Source organism: Typopeltis vanoorti, chromosome 21, assembly GCF_054136105.1.
Source record: "Typopeltis vanoorti isolate ZY-2024b chromosome 21, IOZ_Tvanoo_1.0, whole genome shotgun sequence".
Classification (NCBI taxonomy): domain Eukaryota; kingdom Metazoa; phylum Arthropoda; class Arachnida; order Uropygi; family Thelyphonidae; genus Typopeltis; species Typopeltis vanoorti.
The window spans coordinates 84,133,403-84,153,440 of NC_143569.1; the positions used below are offsets into that span (position 1 = coordinate 84,133,403).

At 36.3% G+C, this 20,038-nt stretch overlaps 1 protein-coding gene across 1 annotated transcript in view; it reads right to left on the reverse strand.

The window, feature by feature from the left end:
* Positions 1–20,038, reverse strand: part of LOC150095067 (carcinine transporter-like) — a 229,181-nt gene that overhangs the window by 107,369 nt on the left and 101,774 nt on the right. Inside the window, exon 5 of the mRNA XM_090411186.1 lies at positions 692–818. Within this exon, the coding sequence (XP_090267312.1) occupies positions 692–818 (127 nt within the window). The remainder of the gene's footprint in view (positions 1–691; positions 819–20,038) is intronic.

Sequence of the window (20,038 nt, forward strand, 5' to 3'; positions counted from 1 at the left end):
TGCATAATTTGTTGAGTCCTGTGTATAGGTATATTCTTTACAATAAGACTTATACCTACTAGTTGAAAAGTGCAACTGATTACATTAGTTCAAAACCAGATTCATCCAAAATAAGCAGCATAGTATGGCACAAAAAAAAAAAAAAAAAACAGTACTGAACTTCGACACCCATTTACTCCATAACATATATCATTGTAGTTATTCAGTGAATAACTATGATATATGTTATGGAGTAAATGGGTGTTGAAGTTCAGTACTGTTTGTTTCTGCACCATACTCCCTGGAGGTGTCAAATAATAATAATAATAATACTGTATTTAAAACTAACATTCCCTTGAAGCTTTGAGCACTAAGAGTCAATTCAGACAGTAAGGACAAACATTTTTATGAATCCCCTGTATATTCAGTAACAAATAATTTGAGAGAACTTTATTATTATATAAATGATTATTATATCTTTCATTTGCAATTTTTTTTTTTGGAGGGGGGGTAAATTACAGATCTTTTTTGTCAACATCTAGGCTTATAGAAAATAAAATATGCTATTAGCCTTCATTAAACTTCTATGCTTATGAGCATTTTTTATATAATTATACATTCATGTAAGTTTCAAATGAAAATTTTCCTGGAAAAACTTATATTAAATAATGCACTACATTAAATATCTAGAGAAACCTTATTATAATATTACCTCAGTAGGCATTTCAAATTCCTCAGGTAATATTGTCCCATTAAACCATGCTACTCTTTTCAATATCTCTGCAGCATCTTTTCTTCTCCCACATGTTAGCAACCACCCAGCAGATTCTGGAATGAAACTGTTGGGAAATGTCATTATTACCTATACTAGTATATTAAATAAAAAGCAAATACAAATATATAAATAAACCCTCTCTGCTCAAGTCTAAAAGAAATCAAAATCCATTACTTTTGCTATGAAAAAGGCACCTCAAGTACATTGATAGAATATGAATCCATGATTTGGCAAATTAGCTGACATTAAGCAATAACAGTTGTCTGATCTAGGATGTCCTCTAAGTACATAGCTAAATAAGTAAATTACGTGTTTTTTTCACTTTTACATGTGATGTAAAAGTGAAAAATATACCTACATATAAATTACATTTATGATCAAATTCTGATCAAACTATAGGCCTATCTGTGTGTGTCAGGTGTTGTGGTTAAGTTGTTGGAGAAGCTTGTGAGAACTAGGATCCAGAGTTGGGTTGATAACAATGGTATTATCTTTGATGGACAGCATGGATTTGCTAAAGGGATGTCATGTTTTAGTAATCTACTTACTTATTACAATAAAGTGACTGCTTCCTTGGACAAAGGAAAAGGATACACAGTAATATCCTTGGATTTCGCAAAGGCTTTTGATAGAGTACCTCATGATAGGTTGACAGTCAAACTAGAGCAGATGGGATTGGATATTAGATTGGAGACTGGCTATCTGATAGGTATCAACAAGTTGTGTATGGGGGAGCGATGTACAGGAAAAGGAAAGTCACTAGCGGAGTGCCTCAGTGGTCTGGGGTCTGTTTTAGGTCCATTATTGTTTAACTTGTATATTAATGATATAGATGGAGATATTCAGTTGTTTGTAGATGATGCAAAGTTGGGATGAACCATGAAGTGTAGTGAAGATGTTGTGGCCTTACAGGAAGACTTGAATAAATTGAAAGATTGGGCACGAAAATGGGGATGTGAATTCAATGTTGCAAAATGTAAGGTTTTAAAATTTGGAAAACAAATTTGGGATGCAGAATTTATGCTTGGTGAGAATATATTGTTGGAGGTAGAGGAAATAAGAGATCTGGGGGTGATAGTGGATAAGGATCTAAAATTTAGGGGAGACATCGCCAAAATTGTGAAGACAACACAAAGGCTTCTGGGAATGATGCGGAGGAGACTGACGTGTAGAAGTAGGGAGATTTTTGTTCCGTTGTATAAGGCTTTGATTAGGCCACACATGGACTATTGTGCCCAGAATTGGTCACCGGGTTTTCAGAAGAATGAAGAGATGTTGGAAAAGGTCCAAAGGAGACTGACTAAGGTAGTTTCTGACCTCTGGAATGTCGAGTATGAGGAAAGATTGAGAAGATATAATTTGCAGAGTCTGGTAGACAGGAGGAAGAGGGGAGATATGATAGAGACCTACAAGTTGGTAAGGGGTTGTTATAGGATCAATGTTGAAGTTTTACAGAGAATAATGGGTGATCAGGGGAGAACCAGAAGTCATCCCTGGAAACTGTATAAAGAGGGTGTGAGTATGGGGAGTGAGAGGCAGGTTTTTTTCGTGCAGAGTTGTGAATGATTGGAATACCTTGCCTGAGAATGTGGTGTCTGCAAAGAGTTTGAATGTGTTTAAAACACGGTATGATGAGCTGTGTGTGTGATAAAAGGACCTCCCAGATGAGTCTTTGACTCTACGAGGTCTTGGGATGGTAATAACAATAATAATAATTATGATTACTTCTGCACAAATTAATTGTCTGCAAAAAATGTGCAACTGTCCAAGTCTGATAAGATCTGCCTAAGTGCATATAGTTCAACCACATTAGTAAATATTGCATTCCTCTCTTGAGTGAAATATGTTGGTACTTCACCATAACGTGATATATGGTAAGGTGTGCTACATTGTTCATGTCTTCAACCCACAATAGATAATACAACTTAGAGATAAGAATGTAAAAGCAAGTACAACTTATAGGAATAAAACAAGAATATATTTCTTGTCTATTATATTTAACTTCCTCTCTTCTGTTTCTATGTGAACCGGGCTGCCAGTTTTTAATTTCAGACTTTATCTCATGTAATTTATTTGTTGGAAGTCTCCGTAGCTCAGTCAGCATAGGCAAAATCCTTTGGGTGGAAAGACCTGGGGTTTGATTCCCATCAGTGATATGAGAAACCTTTATCTGGTTTCTTTTGATGAAAGGTGAATTAGCCGGTCTCATATGGGATGCAGCAAGAAGTGATGAACCAGCTGCATTAAAAAATTCACCGTGAATCCCTTATTAGGGGACTCTACTCGTTCTAAAGAGATAGATGAGATGACTCAATCAATCAATTTGTTTGTTAATGCTTCCTACCAGGATGACTGCTACCTGTCCTAAAGGGATGGATGAGATGAAACAATCAATTTATTTGTTAGTGCTTCCTGCCAGGATGATTGATTCCTACTGATTGATTAACTCTGCTTTTATTAACTGTTTGTAGAGGAGACCAATAAACAGTACATATAAAAAATATGAGATGACCTAGGAATTGTATCTGCAGTCTCATTTCCCTTGATTTCAACATGGCTAGATATCTATCCAATACAATCAAATGTCTAAATTAAGGGTCCATATTTGATCCAATAATATTATATAAAAGATCATAAAGCACTGGATGTGTATCATGCATAGGAAAGAAGATAGCCTGTAAAGAACTCAGTCTGTGTAAATCATCCATTTTTGGTAGCAGTTTTCTTTTCCATTTTTTTTCCTGAGCTACATGCCATCTAGCATATGCTGGATATAGTAACTCGACATTAGTCTGGTAACAATCCCTCACCAACATATATCTCAATCATATCTCCTTTTCTTCTATTCACAAGGCTCTGTAAGTTGCATTCCCTCAAACCTTCTCCAATACATCCTCTTGAAAACCAGGTAACCAAATCTGTGCACAGTAGTCCATATGTGGCCTGATCAAAGCCTTATACAGGAAAACCATAACCTCTTTGTCTCTGAATGTCAATATTCTCCTCATTATTGCCAAAATCCATCAGGATGTTCTTATAATTTTAGCAATGTGACCGCTAACTTCAAGTCTCTGTCCACCATCACTCCCAGGTCTCTCATCATCTCCTTCAAAATTTCTCCATTAACTGTATATTCTGCATCCCAACCTTGCACTCTGCAACATTAAACTGATAGTTTCAATTATTTGCCCACTCACAGTCTATTCAGATATCCTCCTGCAAGGCCACAACATCTGTTTTGCTTCTCATAGCCCCCCCCCCAACTTTGCATCATTAGCAAACAGCTGCACATCTCTAGTTAAGCCAGTTCCAATTTTATTAACATACAAGTTAAAAAATAATGATCCTAAAATATATTCCAGTGGCACACCACTAGTGCTCTTCATTTTTTGGGATATCACTCCTCCATATACAACCTGCTGATACGTCTGACAGCCAATCAGCTATCCAACTTACTAGCCTGTTATCTAATTCCATCTGTTTTTTCAGTTTAGCTACCAACTTATCATGTGGCACAGTCTATCAAAGGCCTTTGAAAAATCCAAGTACACTACCATATATGCATCTCCTTTATCAAGTGGGTTTGCAACCGTGTTGTAATGCAAAATCAGACTGCTGAAACATGACCTTCCTTAACAAACTCCATGCTGACCATCATAAACAATACTGCTATTATCAACCCACATCTGAATCCTAGTCCTCAACAACTTTCCTAATACCTTAATAACAAGATTATGAGAAGATCTTAGCCAATGAGATCAAGGGTAATCCCAAAGAGTTCTTCCGCTATGTGGCAAGCAAAAGGAAGAATGACTTCGGAAGGATAATTTTAGTGGGTGCTGATGGTATTGAGGGGACAAAATTAGATGTAATAGTAGAGTTATTGAGTGATCACTTTTCAAAAGTCTATCATCCAAGTGAGGATATCTCTGTACCTATAGCAATAACTAATGTGAGAATTGAAGTTAAGAAATCAGAGGTACTTAGTGTATTGCAAAATTTAAATGCAAACACTGCTGTAGGTTTAGATGGAATATCAGCTCGGGTGTTGCGTGAATGTGCACAGGAATTGTCAATGCCTCTTACTTGGTTATTTAACTTATGTTTGAACTCTGGTATGGTCCCTAGGGAGTGGAAGGAAGGCAAAGTACTTCTCTTGCATAAAGGTGGCTCTAAAACTGCGGTAGTTAATTACAGACCAATCACCATCTCGGAAGTGGTGGTAAAAGTATTAGAAAAGTATTACAAAATTCAAGAATGGCTGGATCAGGATATGATACTCTATAGGGGCCAACATGATTTTGTTAAAGATCGATCCTGCCTTAGCAATTTATTAACTTTTTATAATAGAATGACTTCTGAGTTGGACAAAGGAAATGGCTACACAGTGGTATTTCTGGATTTCGCTAAGGCTTTTGACAGGATACCCCATGGAACACTGTTACGCAAATTGGAGCAAATGGGAATGGATACTAAATTGGTGATATGGATAGGAGAATGGCTCAGGGAGAGATACCAGAAGGTGGTGTATGGAGGAGCCGAGTCCAGGATGAGGCAGGTGACCAGTGGTGTGCCTCAGGGTTCTGTGCTTGGGTCACTGTTGTTTAATTTGTATATAAATGATATAGGAAATGGCTTAAAGGGAGATATAGTTGTTTGCTGATGATGCAAAGTTGGGTAGTGCAATAAATAATCAAGCTGATGTTGAAAGTTTGCAGGATGATTTAAATAAGCTGGTAGAATGGGCAAAAGGTAATGGATGTCAGTTCAATGTGGAAAAGTGTACAGGCATGCATTTTGGGATTAAAAGATTACCAACTGTGTACTACATTGGTGGAATAGTACTCCAAGAGATTGATGAGGCTAGGGATTTAGGGGTGTTGGTAGATAGGGAGATGAAGATCAGGGGACACATTGCTAAGGTGTCCAAGATTGCACATAGGATTACTTGGTTGTTGAGGAACACACTAACATCCAGAGATAAAGAGGTTATTATTCCCCTTTATAAAGCGTTGATACTTCCACATTTGGATTACTATGAGGAGGCTGTGGAGAGGGTTCAGAGAAGAGTGACTAAGTTGGTGAGTGATGTAAAAAATGCTTCCTACATTGATAGATTGAGAGCTTGGGGATTGCAAAGGTTGGTTGATAGGCAGAGAAGAGGGGATATGATAGAAGCATTTAAATTACTGAAAGGTTTTTATGGGATTGATGCAGGGGAAATGTTTCAGCTGTGTGATAGTGATGGAAGAACAAGAGGTCATCCCTGGAAATTAAAGAAGAGTGTGGTTAACAAGGGTGTGAGAGCAAGGTTTTTTGCCTGGAGGGTGGTGAATGAGTGGAATTCATTGCCTGACTTAGTTGTGAGCTTTTCGTCTGTAAACGAATTCAAGAAGAGATATGACAGATATTGTTTTGCTAGATTGGGTCTCCTGTGATGAGTCTACTGACTCCATGGAGATACCCATAATAAATAATAATAATAAATAAATAATAATTTGTTGAATGAAGAATACAACCCATTTCAATTCTGTTCAGTTCTTGCAAATCAATTTCACTTTCAAAATTATGGAATGCTTGGTTTTCCTTTGCAACTTTATATGCAGTTTGAAAAATTTTTGCAGTTATTTCTGTTTCATGAGATAATGATTTTAAACAAACATTTTCAAGGGTCTTTTTTTTTTGGTTTCAGAAACAATTTTTAACACTGCTTTGTGTGCAGCATATTCCCTGTGATCGAACATTTTTTTTCAAAGTGAGCTCATTTGTAGCTTCCTATCTTTGCAGAATATGTAATCTCATTGTTGGCCCATTCTTTGGAAATTTTCATTCCCATCTTTGTTTTAATTCCAAGAGTTCTAACTTTTCAGCAAGGCATACGGCTAAGTTTCTTTTTGTGAATATACATCCATTCATTTTTCAAGCAAAAATCATTTTTTTGATCTAATGTCCAGCAATTCAGCCAGTCATTTTCAGTTTGGACTTGTTCAAGATTAGCTTGAGATGATTCGAAAACATCAAATGGCACATTATTTCCATATTTTTTGACGTTGTGTCTTATTATTCTGGGCTTTTTATTAATGGGACCGGTGGTTGAGAAGTAATTGGAAATCTTTTTCATTTTCAAACTTGGGATCACACTTTTACACTAAAAAGTAAAAAAAAAAATGCTAAAAGAATATGAAAATAATGATGTTAAATTTACGTCAATTCAATAAAGATATTTTTTAGATAAATAAATGTTTTACCGAAAATCTTTCGCATGTTGTCAATCACACATCCATACAGCCATGTAGATGCTAATGGCATGCACATGCATGTTATGTACACGTGAACATTACTTCAAAAATTACTTTTGAAAAAACTGTAAACAAAATAGGTGCCAGAAAGCCATTCTGGTGCATTACACCAAAAAAAAAAAAAAAAAAAAAAAAAAAAAAAAAAAAAAAAAAGCACTCGATAGCACTATATGTAGAAGATGGACATAGTGACAAAGTAAGTAGATGGCAAATTGCATGGAGTGAAGTGCCATCCTTTGATGGGTCCTTAAAGGTACCATGTAATAATTTTCCTATAAAATACTGATCACTGGATAACAATGAAAGAAAAGAAGGATCCTTGTATTAAATTCATTATAGAAAAATGAAACAATAACAGACTTCCACTGGCTGATTCATTAATATTGGCCCTTGGACCAACACTCCTATAAGATCTTCCTTTGTTTAATTTTATCCTGAAGATATACTAACACATGAAAAAAATAGTTTTTGTTTTTTCACAGAGGTTTTCCTGCTACCTACAATCTCCCCTTCACCCCTTTTCTAAACATCTTTATCATCCTAATTTTCTCTTCTTTTCCTAACAGCACCTATTAACTTTGTCATGCCTGTCCATCTGAAACAACTTAAGAATGCAACAACTGATTTTAATGAAACTTAATATTTAAGACTGTGAGGAAAATTTGTCAAGCAATTACACTTTTGTTGAAATCAGATAATAATAACTACTGCTTTACAAAAAAACAAAATACATTTTTTGCTGCAGGAGTAATGCTAATCATGGCCAAGTGAATGTAAATCAAACACCAACCTTCTTGCCTTTTGTTAATTATTCCTTGAGATCATCCAGTCAAATCCAGTAAATGGCAATCTCACATTAATTCTGTCTTTTATTTATTAAGGCAGGAAGTAATATATCTTAATAATTCAAATTCAACTGCAGTAATTATGTTGTAAGTATATTTTCTAACTGGTTCTTTCTTTCTGTGCATAGGCTGAGTAGGAGAAATGGGTGCGAGTTTTTTGATGGAAGGAGTGTGTGATAGCAGAAAAGACTGATATGGTCTGTACTTGAATGGATTTGGCATCAGGAGCCTGAATTTGTGCATCAGGTTTCATTCCAGGTGAAACCTGATGCAGAGAGTCAGGGAAACCACATCATCATGGGAGGAATGAAGAGAATGTGTATTAAGTTTAGCTAAGGTAGCAAATATGATAATGATATCAGTTGTTTAATAGAGACATGCATGTTAGACATAATATAACTTTTGAATAACTGCTTCACACATGTAAGAGAAAAGTAAATATAATTTATTACTCCTATATATTTTGCTCTCCCTCTTTCAGGGAGAAGGCAAAAAAAAAACTGGCAACATTTAAATTCTGAATGCAAGAATGAGTCCAAATGTTTGTTACTAATTATTTCCTTCTTCCTGAAAGAAGCTCATGACATTGAGCAAAATATATAGGAGTAATAAATATATTTAGTTTTCTCTCACATGTGTGAAGCCATTATTCAAAAATTATATTATAATGATATGAATGTCAATAAACACAGTTATGAATCTGGTAAAGGGGTAGGCTTGTATGCATTGGGTTTGGACTGTTTCAGTGCACGTGTGTATTGGAAAGAGCAAGTTGCCTAACTGGGATGAACAGACTGCAGATGTAAGTATGCGAAAAAAGCCAGGAGGCAATTTGTTATGTCTGTACACAAATGCCCAGCAGCATCAGAAACAAAAGAGGTGAGTTTTAACCTAAGATTACTGGCATCAGTGAAATCTGGCTGTCAGAGTCAGATGTAGTAACTGGAATTGAATACAAAGAGAGAAGGGGAGTTATTACTAATATCAGATAATCTAAGTCCAGTTAGGGTAGAAATTCATTATTATTATTATTATTATTTGAGACCTCCAGGGAGTCCAAAGACTCATCGAGGGAGGGCACCTACTCTACAGCTCTGTCTCCACTGCTGACCACCACCACTAGTTTGAAACTCATGAAAGTAATAATGTCCCAAACAGGAGTGAATGAGGTGGGGACAATGAAATACACTGCAAAATTACCTGGATGGGTACTAAACGAGTAATGAGAATAACAGTGAGGGAAGTTATGAAATATATAAAGCAAAGCCAGAGTACTGTATGGAAAGCTAAGCTGGAGTATGCAAAGAAATTGGCTGTACAGGTTAAACGCAACCCAAAAGAATTTTACCATCATGCTGTAAGTAAAAAGGGCAAAAAAAAAAAAAAAATGAATGTGGAAGAACAACCAGTAAATGTAGACAGCACCCTTGTGCAGGGGCACCGGCCATATGTGCAATGTGTGCGATGCACACAGAACCCAGGATAGTAAAGGCACCAAAGATTTGGTATGATATTTTAAATAAAGTGAATTTTGTCAGCAAAATACTGCAGTCTTCATCTATGAATCTCCAACTTACTTTAGACACATTGAATGATCTAAATCAATTTTTAAATGATTATAGGTCTGGTGAAACTTTCAAAGAAATTCAAGGGTGAATGCTGGTCTTGAAATTCACGCTTGCTCTTGTTATCGTTCAGGGAGTGAGAGGCGTGATTGAAGTCTGATTAGCAGAATAATGAATTACTGACCATTTAAAACTATATATTTAGAAATTTATGTACATTTAATCATACAAATACAACATTTATTTTACAAATGATATTCAATCTTTTTCAATTTAGCTACTTGAATGCAAATTCTACCCTGCGGTTCTTTTTTATGAACTGGTCAATAGCATCGTCATAAAAAGTTGGTTGTAACTTAATTTTCCCAAGAAACACGCACACTTGTAAAGGCTGGCGGCTGAAGCTCACTGGCTAGAGCTATTTTGACTGCGTGTGGCCTTGTGTTTAAGATGACGTGAAGGGAGAGGAAATGGCTATGGCGTGCATGAAATCACAGTGCTGCAGCAAAGACCTGGAAGCTCCTACAACCGAGCAAGCCAAGGTAGCTTTGACTAGACGAGCAAGCATCGGCCTTCACAAAACGCAAAGCTCAATTATTGCCGTGCAAGCTTAAGATGCCTTCTGTCTACAAAAATAAAAGCCTAAATGGAATGCTTATAAATGCATGCATTTATAAACAAATAAATATTACTTATTTCTCAATTAATGAGCTTGCATAGCAAGCATGGAGAATTCACCACTGAAGAAATTGTAGAAAGCTAAAATTAATTGCAGCAAAATTTGACGCAGAATCTGTATTTTGTAGTAGGCCACTAAGGCGACATAAAAAGACAACACAATTTGATTACGTACATGAAAATGAAAATATAGTAGATATAGAAAATATAAAAAAATATAGTAGATATAGAAAAGAAAAAAAAACATTTTTTTTCAGCTCTGAAGTTATCAGTATCAGTTGGAGGTGACATCACTAAAAGATATCCGCAAATGAGGGGCTCACTCATCTCCACTAGGCTGAGCAGATATTTTCTGGAGGAGAGTGGGACGAGGGGTTAGAGTATGGGGTGGGGGAGCATTGCAGGGGGGCGGTTTTTCTTTTTTTTTCGCTCTGCAGTTATCAGTATCAGTTGGAGGTGACATCACTAAAAGATATCCACAAATGAGGAGCTCGCTCATCTCCACTAGGCTGAGCTGACATATTCTGGAGGAGAGTAAGGTGAGGGATTAGGGGATGGGTGGGAGAGCATTGCAGGGAAGACCACTGCCACCCTCTCGCCTACCGTTTCACCTTCACCACCTAATGCTATTTTTTTTCCCATCCCAACAATTTCGGACGAGTGAGAGAACTAGTCACATGCTCTAACATCAAAAATGCTGTTTGAGGATAAAATACTTAACATAGTAAGGACAAATAATATAGAATACCCTTTGAGCCACAAAGATAAGGTTTGCCCAATGATGTCACAAAGTAAGATAATCTCATATCAACATCATATCCAACAGCATGCAGAAACATGTCTGTGAGTCATCTGCGCGAAAGTTTCATTTTGGAAAGGTCAGTATAAGGGTCAGGTAAACAGTACTATAAGGAAAACAATCGAGTCAAGTGCCTTTTCAGTTACTGCAATTTGTTCATCCAGTGCAGCTATCGTATTGTGTTGTGATGTTTTGTGTCCAGTAAAGTAAAATAATGAGTGAACCACAAAAGTCTTTGAATATTTTTAGGTAATTACATGTTTCTAATTTATTTCTCTGTAAATAATAATATTTCAGCAAATTAAAATATGCATTTATAAAGTTAAATGAACAAAGATGTGTGATGTTGTTATTGTTGTGTTTTCCACAATGAAATTTTTACACATTTATTCTGTTTAGAATTTGATAAAAAAATCCATAACTTTATATACCTTAATGCAATTCTGTTTAAAAAAGGTATCATACTGTGCCAGATAACACAAATACAAATTATGGGGATTGAGAAGACAGGATAAATTAATGTTCATAAGGTAACAAGAAGAAATAGACAGAAACTTTTATGCTACTTTCAAAATAAAGAGACGGTACATTTTCTTTTCTTTTCACACATCTGTACATGATAAAACTTTAAAATCAAGTGACTGCGAGTCGAAACTTATTTCACAACTTTACCACCCATACTATTTTAGTGTAGGAAAATTAAAAACAGAGGTCATAGCAAATAACAGAATTGTAGTTATGTGAATAAAGTACAAATGAAGTGAAAATCTTATTATTATATCTGTATATAGCTCCATCAGACTGGAAGAAAACACTCGTACCAAATTGGTGGATAGGGAGATGAAGTTTAGGGGGCACATTGCGAAAGTAGCTAAATCAGCTCATCAACTCACTTGGTTGTTGAAAAATACCTTGACGAGCAGAGAAAAACAAGTTATTGTACCTCTGTACCGAGCCCTGATAAGACCTCATCTCGACTACTGTGCCCAGATTTGGTCACCTCGGTTCCTTCTTGATGGGGAGGAGGTTGAGAGGATCCAGAGGCGAGTGACTAAGATGATAGCAGGTCTATGGAATGCACCATATGAGAACAGGTTGAAGATTTGTGGGTTGCAGAAGCTAGTTGATAGGCGAAAGAGGGGAGATATGATTGAGACATTCAAATTGCTAAAAGGATTCTATAGGATTAATTCAGATGATATTTTTGAGATCAGGACTGGTGGTGGGAGAACTAGGAGACACCCATGGAAGCTGGGCAAGAGCGTGGTTAGCAGGGGTGTTAGAGCTGGGTTCTTTACTTTTAGAGTGGTAAATGAGTGGAATAAGCTGCCAGAGTCTGTTGTGGGTGCTATGACAGTGAGCGAGTTCAAGGCAAGGTATGATAGATACTGTGAGAATGTTGAACAGCTGTGTGAACATGATGTTTAGGGCCTCCCTCAATGAGTCTAAGGACTCCTGGAGTAGCCCGTGGTAATAATAATAATAATAATAATGACTGTTAGAATTTGGTTATTTTACAGAGAGACAGTATATATTTTAACCCATCACATTACTAAAACTCATAAAAAGTTTGGCATAGAAAATAAAAACTATAAACTATATACTATATGTATCGTACTGTGTGCAGAAAGCAAAAATACAAATTTTGGAGAGTGATTAGTTGATTGGTTTATAGTTTATTTGACATAAAAACTACAAAGGTCATACTGTGCCATACTAAAGGTTACAACATTAGCATTTACAGAATTGTAAACATTATGTCTGTACAAGAATCTAGTTTCACAAAGCAGCATCTCTAGGTAAACAGAACTGCTGCAGAGGGCACAGCAACACACAAAGTCCGAGGTTATTACAGTAGTGCAAAAATAGTTAACAATATAAGTTAATACATTATGAAACACTAAGCCAAGGAATGTAGTATCTACATATATGTAAAATTATAATAGATGCCTTTATAGCAGTACAAAAAAAGGCAAAAAGGGATTATTATACAATATGCATGGATGAAAATTAAATTTAGCAATGCAGTAGAAACAGAATTTAGAATACATATAAACAGAATTACTAGAAGGTACACAAATAGGTAAGATGTCCTACAGCACTACATGATTATTTGAAAAATAAAGTAGTAAATAAGATGCATACACAAAATATATGTTAAGTGATGCAGTATCTACATATAAAAAAATTACTGCAGAGGTTTCAGCAGTACATAAATAGATAACTATAGGCTAACATATGTATATACAAAACAAGTCAAGGAAAGCAGTGTCTACATCTAGTAAGATTACAACAAACGTTATTATACTACTAATACTTAGAGTCAGAAAGGAATTATTATACAGCATTGATGCATAAAATTTAAGTTTAGCATTATGGTATTTACATATTAACAAAATTACAGCAGGGTGATACAAATATACAAGATCAAGTAATACATTAGTCAGATTTAATCTAATAAATAATATATATGTATAAAAGTTAAGTTAAGCAAAAAAAAAAAAGTATTTACATATAAACAAATTTATGGTCAAATGTGTTTGTAAAAATTAATTCTTTCTAAAAAATTAAAAACATCATGCAATTTGCCTGAGTCTGCTAGCATTTCCCCGAGTATATATGGCTTGGTTAGATAGGTGAAAATTTCATTCCTCTCTCGTGTAAATTTTTGACAATCTACCAGAATATGATGAATAGTGAGATGTGTGTTGCATTTTTCACATATGGGAGGGTCATCAGCTCTCAGTAAATGAGGATGTGTAAGATAACTGTGACCTATGCAGAGCCTAGCAAGGACAACCTCCTCCCTTCTCTGTACGTTGACTAGAATGCCAGTGCTTAATGTTATATAATTTGTTTGTTGATGTTTCTTGCCATCTTAACTCCCACTGAGCAATTAGCTTTGATCTTATAAGTTGTCTGTAGTCTGTATATGGAACTGTCAAATAGTATGTGGAGAAGGTATGGGCTGATTTAGCAGCTGCATCTGCAGCCTCATTTCCTTTGATTCTGATGTGGCTGGGAATCCAGCAGAATTGAACATTGAAATTAAGGATTTTCATTTTGTGAAGCAGGTGTAGCACTTCATAAAGTACTAGATGAGGATTATACATAGGAGAAGAGATAGCCTGTAAAGAGCTCAATGAGTCTGTATAAATTATACACTTTTGGTAGCAGTTTTCTTTTATATGCACAAGTGCAAGCTGAATGGCATGTAACTCTGCTGTATAATTACTGCAGTCAGGTGGGATCTGATTTGAGATAATAATGCCAGAAAACACAGCAGCACAGCCAACAGAGGTGTTCGCTCTTGAACCATCAGTATAGATGGGTTAGAAATCAGCGTGTGCTGCTCTGTGTGCATTAAACAATTGCAGATAAATGGATGATGGGGTATAAGATTTCTGTAGCTCACAAAGTGAGAGGTTGCAGGATGGTGTGCAAACCTGCCATGAAGGAATGCTGTTATGTTTAGTGTAGCTAAAGTTGTCAACATTTATACTAACAGCTTGCACAGTTTCTTTAATACGCATACCAAAAGGATGTATAGCAGTTTGATGTGTGTGATATTGAGCTTCCCAATGCAGAGAGAAGATACTAGTCCATGTAGGATGATCTGGGAGAGATTTTATTTTAGGGCATAATTAAGAGATAACTGTTTCCGTCGAAGTGACAGAGCCGGTTCATTTGCTTCTACATAGAGACTTTGAGTGGGTGAGGTGGGAAAGGCACCAGTAATTATCGGTATACCCTGATGATGGATGGAATTCAACCATTGTAGGTTACTCTGTCTTGCCGAACCATAGACTTGGGACCCATAATCCAGCTTTGAACGTATAAGTGCACGATAAAGATGGAGCAATGAAGCTCGATCAGCACCCCACCCAGTAGAGGATAGAGTGCGAAGGAGGTTCAAAGTTCTTTTGCACTTTTCTCTTAGTTGATAAATGTGTGCTAGAAATGTGAGTTTTCTGTCAAAAATGAGTCCCAAGAACGTGGTTTCTGTAGTTACTGGAATAACAGTAGGTCCCATTCTTAGTTCAGGATCTGGGTGATGAGTGCATTTTCGACAGAAGTGTACACAGACACTTTTTTCTGTTGAAAACCTAAACCCATTATTAAGAGCCCACAGAGAGACATGATCAATTGCTTGCTGAAGTTGTCGTTCAATTACCCTCATGTTACGTGAGTGACAGTATATTGTGAAGTCATCAACATATAGAGCATTGTCTACAGTGGAAGGAAGCTGTTCAATGATCGAGTTGATTTTAATAGCAAAAAGGGTTGCACTTAAGACAGAGCCTTGGGGAACACCTTGTTCTTGAAGATATGGTCGAGATAGCGTATTTCCCACTCTGACTTGGAAAGTTTGCCTGGATGATGGTAGATGGATGTCATCAGGTCCTACTGCACTAGGGTGAGATTGTAGGAGAGCTCTTTTTACTTCCTCCTTGACAAATAGCTGATTATATGGCTGAAGAATGTTGGTAGAAAATTTAAGCCTTTGTTTCTCTTGCTGCTCTTTCAGAGAATATGATGCTGTCGCTGAGATTTTAGCAAAAGTTTCTCCCAAAGTATCTGCAATAGCTTTGGGATCAGCAAGAACACTTCCATTATAGTCTAAGGTGGACAAACAATGTGTATTACATCTGCCGTTCATTTTCTGGATTATATCCCATATAATTTTTGGACTGGTCATTTGATTAATTGATGTAGTAAATTGGATCCATGATTGTTTTTGATTCTGATGTCTTACAAAATGTGCTTTGGCTCAAGCACGCTTGAAAGTTATTTGATGTGGTGGGGTATCTATGAAATATGCTCCATGCTCTGTGTTGATCTTTTTTGGCTGTCTGACATTCTGGGTTCCACCAAGGCTTTGGATAGACTGGAAATCGAGATGATGTTTTTGGGATGGAGGTTGTTGCTGCCTAGACAATGCACTCTGTTATATATTTTACCACTTCATTGATAGGCGTTTGACTGATGGCATCAGCATTAAATGTTGCAAGATGAAAGAAAGTGTTCCAGTCAGCCTGGTCCATTTTCCATATAGCTATCCATGTAGGTGAACATGGTTCCTGCAAGACATTGTGCAGAGAGCAGGAAAGTGATCACTTCCATATATGTTCTCTTCAACGTCCCACATGAGCAGTGAAAGAATGGAAGGGGAGCAGATTGTAAGATCAATTGCAGAATATGAATGGGTAGGCAAATGGAAGAAAGTATTGAGTTCATTATTTAAAAATGGAGAGGTTATTATTATCAAGAATTCTTTCAATGATTCGACCTCGTCTATTAGTGTTCGCACTACCCCATAGAGTATTGTAACCATTAAAGTCACCCATCAAAAGTATGGGTTCAGGCAGTTGCAAGATAAGATTATCAAGATCAATTTCATTTAACTCAGCATTTTGTGGTAAATAAATTAAAAATACTGAAATAAGGAATCCCACAGAGAAGCAAATCGCTACCGCTTCCAGAGAAGTATTAAGTTGGACCTGATGGAAAGGAGTATAACTGCCCACTAGGATAGCTACTCCTCCATTGACAGGACCATCTCCAGTTCTATCCTTACGTACAACAGTGAAATTCCTAAAGGTACGGTCCTCACTGGGTCTTAAGTTTCCTGTAGACAGAAACAGAAAGGTTTGTGATTCTGCAACAACATCTTGATATCGTCAATATTCTGGCAAATCTCACGACAGTTCCATTGTAACATTTTCCTATTATTTTGATTTTATTCACTTGTCTGGTTTTCGAGAGGTTGAGGGTTTCCCTTTGTCAGATTTATATTTATCCACTGTTTAAGGGAAGTATGGATGGCCAGTGTCCATCTCTTTCTCTGGTAGAGTGTTCAAAACATCAAATGTGTTAGGGTCAGTTGGTATGCTTAGTTTGCTTTTAGTGGGTATCGAGGTATCCATTTTTTCTGTGCGAGTGTCTGGTGGTTTATCTTTGAGTGAAGTCTCCACCATAATTTCTTTGACAGATGAGTTTTCATTGAATGGGACCATTTTTGAAGTTGTCTCTGGAGTAAGACCATAGGTCTTGTGATTAATGCGCTCAACAGAGAAGCACTTGCGATCATAAAGTTCAGATATGGTGAAATTATCAAATGGTGGAATAGACATACATGTTTGAGTTGCTGTTGGCACTTTTTTTGTTACTTTTTCAGCATAAGAGAATCATAGAACAGGTGTAATGGTGGCTAGCTTTCTTTTTGCATCCTGATATGTTATGTTTTGTTCTGTTTTAATTTTTTGTATTTCTTTTTCATCTTTCCATTTCTGATATGGATGATCTCCCTGACAGTTGACACATTTAGCTTTTTTTTCACAGCAAGATTAATTTTCATGTTCTTTACTATCACATTGGGCAAAGGTAGTAGAACCATGACAGGCAGTTTGGGCATGTCCATATCTTTGACATTTAAAGCATCTCAGCAGGTTCTAACAGGACAGCTGAGATACCCTGCTTTTACAGATGTCGGAGGCCTAGGTGTATCAAAAGTAAGGATGATGTTCTTGTTGAGACCAGGTGATCATCCCTGCGTATCAGGATGCACCTCAGACCTGTCACTCCTTGAACTTTAAGCTCTGAACATATCTCCTCATCAGGAACCTCAAGGAGATCCCATTCCGATATCACTCCTCTACTGGAATTGAGTGTTCTGTGAGGTGTTACTGCAACTTGTATTCCACCCATTGTCGTTGCTGTCAATAGTTTCTCGGAATGTTGTTTGCACATTGTTTCCACGAGGATATCACCAGAACCCAATTTCTTTGACAATTTGAGGAGGTCCTGCCAGTCCTTCTAAACCTTTTTGGATAAAGAAGAGTGACATTTTCCCAATTGGTTTTTCACCTGTTGCATGAATGAGTAAAAAGGTTGGTACATTTATGTTAGTATCCGATATCTTTTGTTTCTTACTTCTGTTTCCATATGCTGCATCTATATTATCAGTATATACTTGGTTGGGACTTTGTTAGGGTCCCTGAAACATTTGAGGATGAAGAATTCATATTTAAGGAATTTTTAATTCGGTGCCAGAGCTCCCCACCCGCCACAGAGCCACACATGGACACCCACTACCCGGCAAGCAAAGACTGCGCTCAGGAGTGGAATGCCAGGGCTACCCTGGACACTATACCGGCACTGCAGCAGATCTAAGATCCCAACCCCGGACCACGGGGTGAGAGAGAGGCCATACTCCTGTATGGCCCAGCCAGGATCAATTGGCTAGTGGGCTTGCCAATTGATCCTGGCTGGGCCATACAGGACCACCCGTCTTGCCGAAACAGGGACCAAAGTAGTGCAAGACTACCAGGATCCCCCTTTCAGGATATCCACAGGGCACACCGCACGGCAAACACGGCGTTGGATCCCAGTGATGGTGGTCTGGAAAAAGGATAGTGAAAATGATTCAGGAGAAGTAGAGCAAAGAATACGGGAAGAAAAGCAAAGAAAAAGAGGAAGAATGAAAAGGGCCAGTACCATCACTGGGAGGTCTGCTCCACCACGAACAGGTGCCCCACATGGAGGGGTTTGGGGAATGAGAAAACAGGATAAAGAAGAAATAGAGAGAATACATTTATGCTGTTTTCAAAAATAAAGAGAAGGTACATTTTTTCTTTTCACACAACCGTAGATGATAAAAGTTAAAATCAAGTGACTTGAATGGGAGTCGAAACTTATTTCACAACTTTACCACCCATACATTCTAGTGATAGGGGAATTAAAAACAGAGACCATAGCAAATATCAGAATTGTAATTTTGAATAAAGTACAAATGAACTGAAAAATGACAATTTTTTACTATATCTGTGGATAACTTCACCAGACTAGAAAAATAGTCATACCAAATTCTAACAATACGACTGTTAGAATTTGATTATTTTACAGTGAGACAGCAGATATTTTAATCCATCACGTTACTAAAACTCGTTAAAAGATTGCTGTAGAAAATAAAAAGGTATCATAGCATGCAGATAACAAGGAATCAATATGCATATATATATAATAATGCTTGCCATTGGAAGAAAAAAATCAAAAACATTAACAAACTTTATAGCAAGATCCATTCTTCTTTTAAATGATACCAAATGATGAAAACAATATGGGTATGAATTTCAAAACTTTGAAAAGTTGAATTTCTTGCTTGCTGTGATCATAAATATTTATTTGAAGGTAAACATTTTATTTTCTTTACAATATTTCTTTCTTTCTTTCTTCATTTTTTTTTTGATGGTTGACATTGTTGCATATTATTTTCAAGAAATATGGTAACCCTGCTTTCAGACACTTGTTAAGTTTAATGTCTTTATTTTATTTAGTTAGGAGTGCGAAAAATCCTTGTTTGTCTCATTTTCGTTACTTAAACTTACTAATGCTAAAGAAAGAAAAATAAATAAATTTCAGTTACATAAGTAAGTGAGTTACGAGCTTTGGAATTAAAATGCGACTGTAAGGATTTGATGATTTAATATTTGAGCAATATAAATATGCATTTGTAACTTAATGAACAAACATGTGTGCTGTTGATGTGTTTTCCAATAAAAGTTTAAAAACATGTGACAGGCAGTCTAAACTTTTTTTTTTCAAAACTTAACACATAATATTCCATCAGGGGAACGAAAAAAAAAAGTGAGGAAACTGATATCCTGTAATTAATTATTTTAGAAAATTGTCTAATGCTAGCTATTGACATTGTTTGAGATATCTGTAAAGATCTTGTTCACATGTTTGTAAATCCTGAACTGCTAATCTCTAATAAAACGTTGGTGTCATAAGAACACAGAAAGACCGTGCAAAACATCAGAAGGGAGGAAATGAGTTATGAAAAGACATGTTGTACGCTTACCTAAACATATCATATAGTCTAAAGTTTTAAATGATTAGAACTTGGTAACATAAAAATGAAATTGATTAATTAATTACAAAGTATTACAGAGCCAATATTCATTTGAAATAATAAGAAATAACTATTTATTTGTTGTGCTTGCTTGACATACAAATTCATAACATTATACCTTAATGCAATTCTATTTAATTATTGTAAAAAAAAAAAATCGCAACTCTACACTTCTAGAGATGTG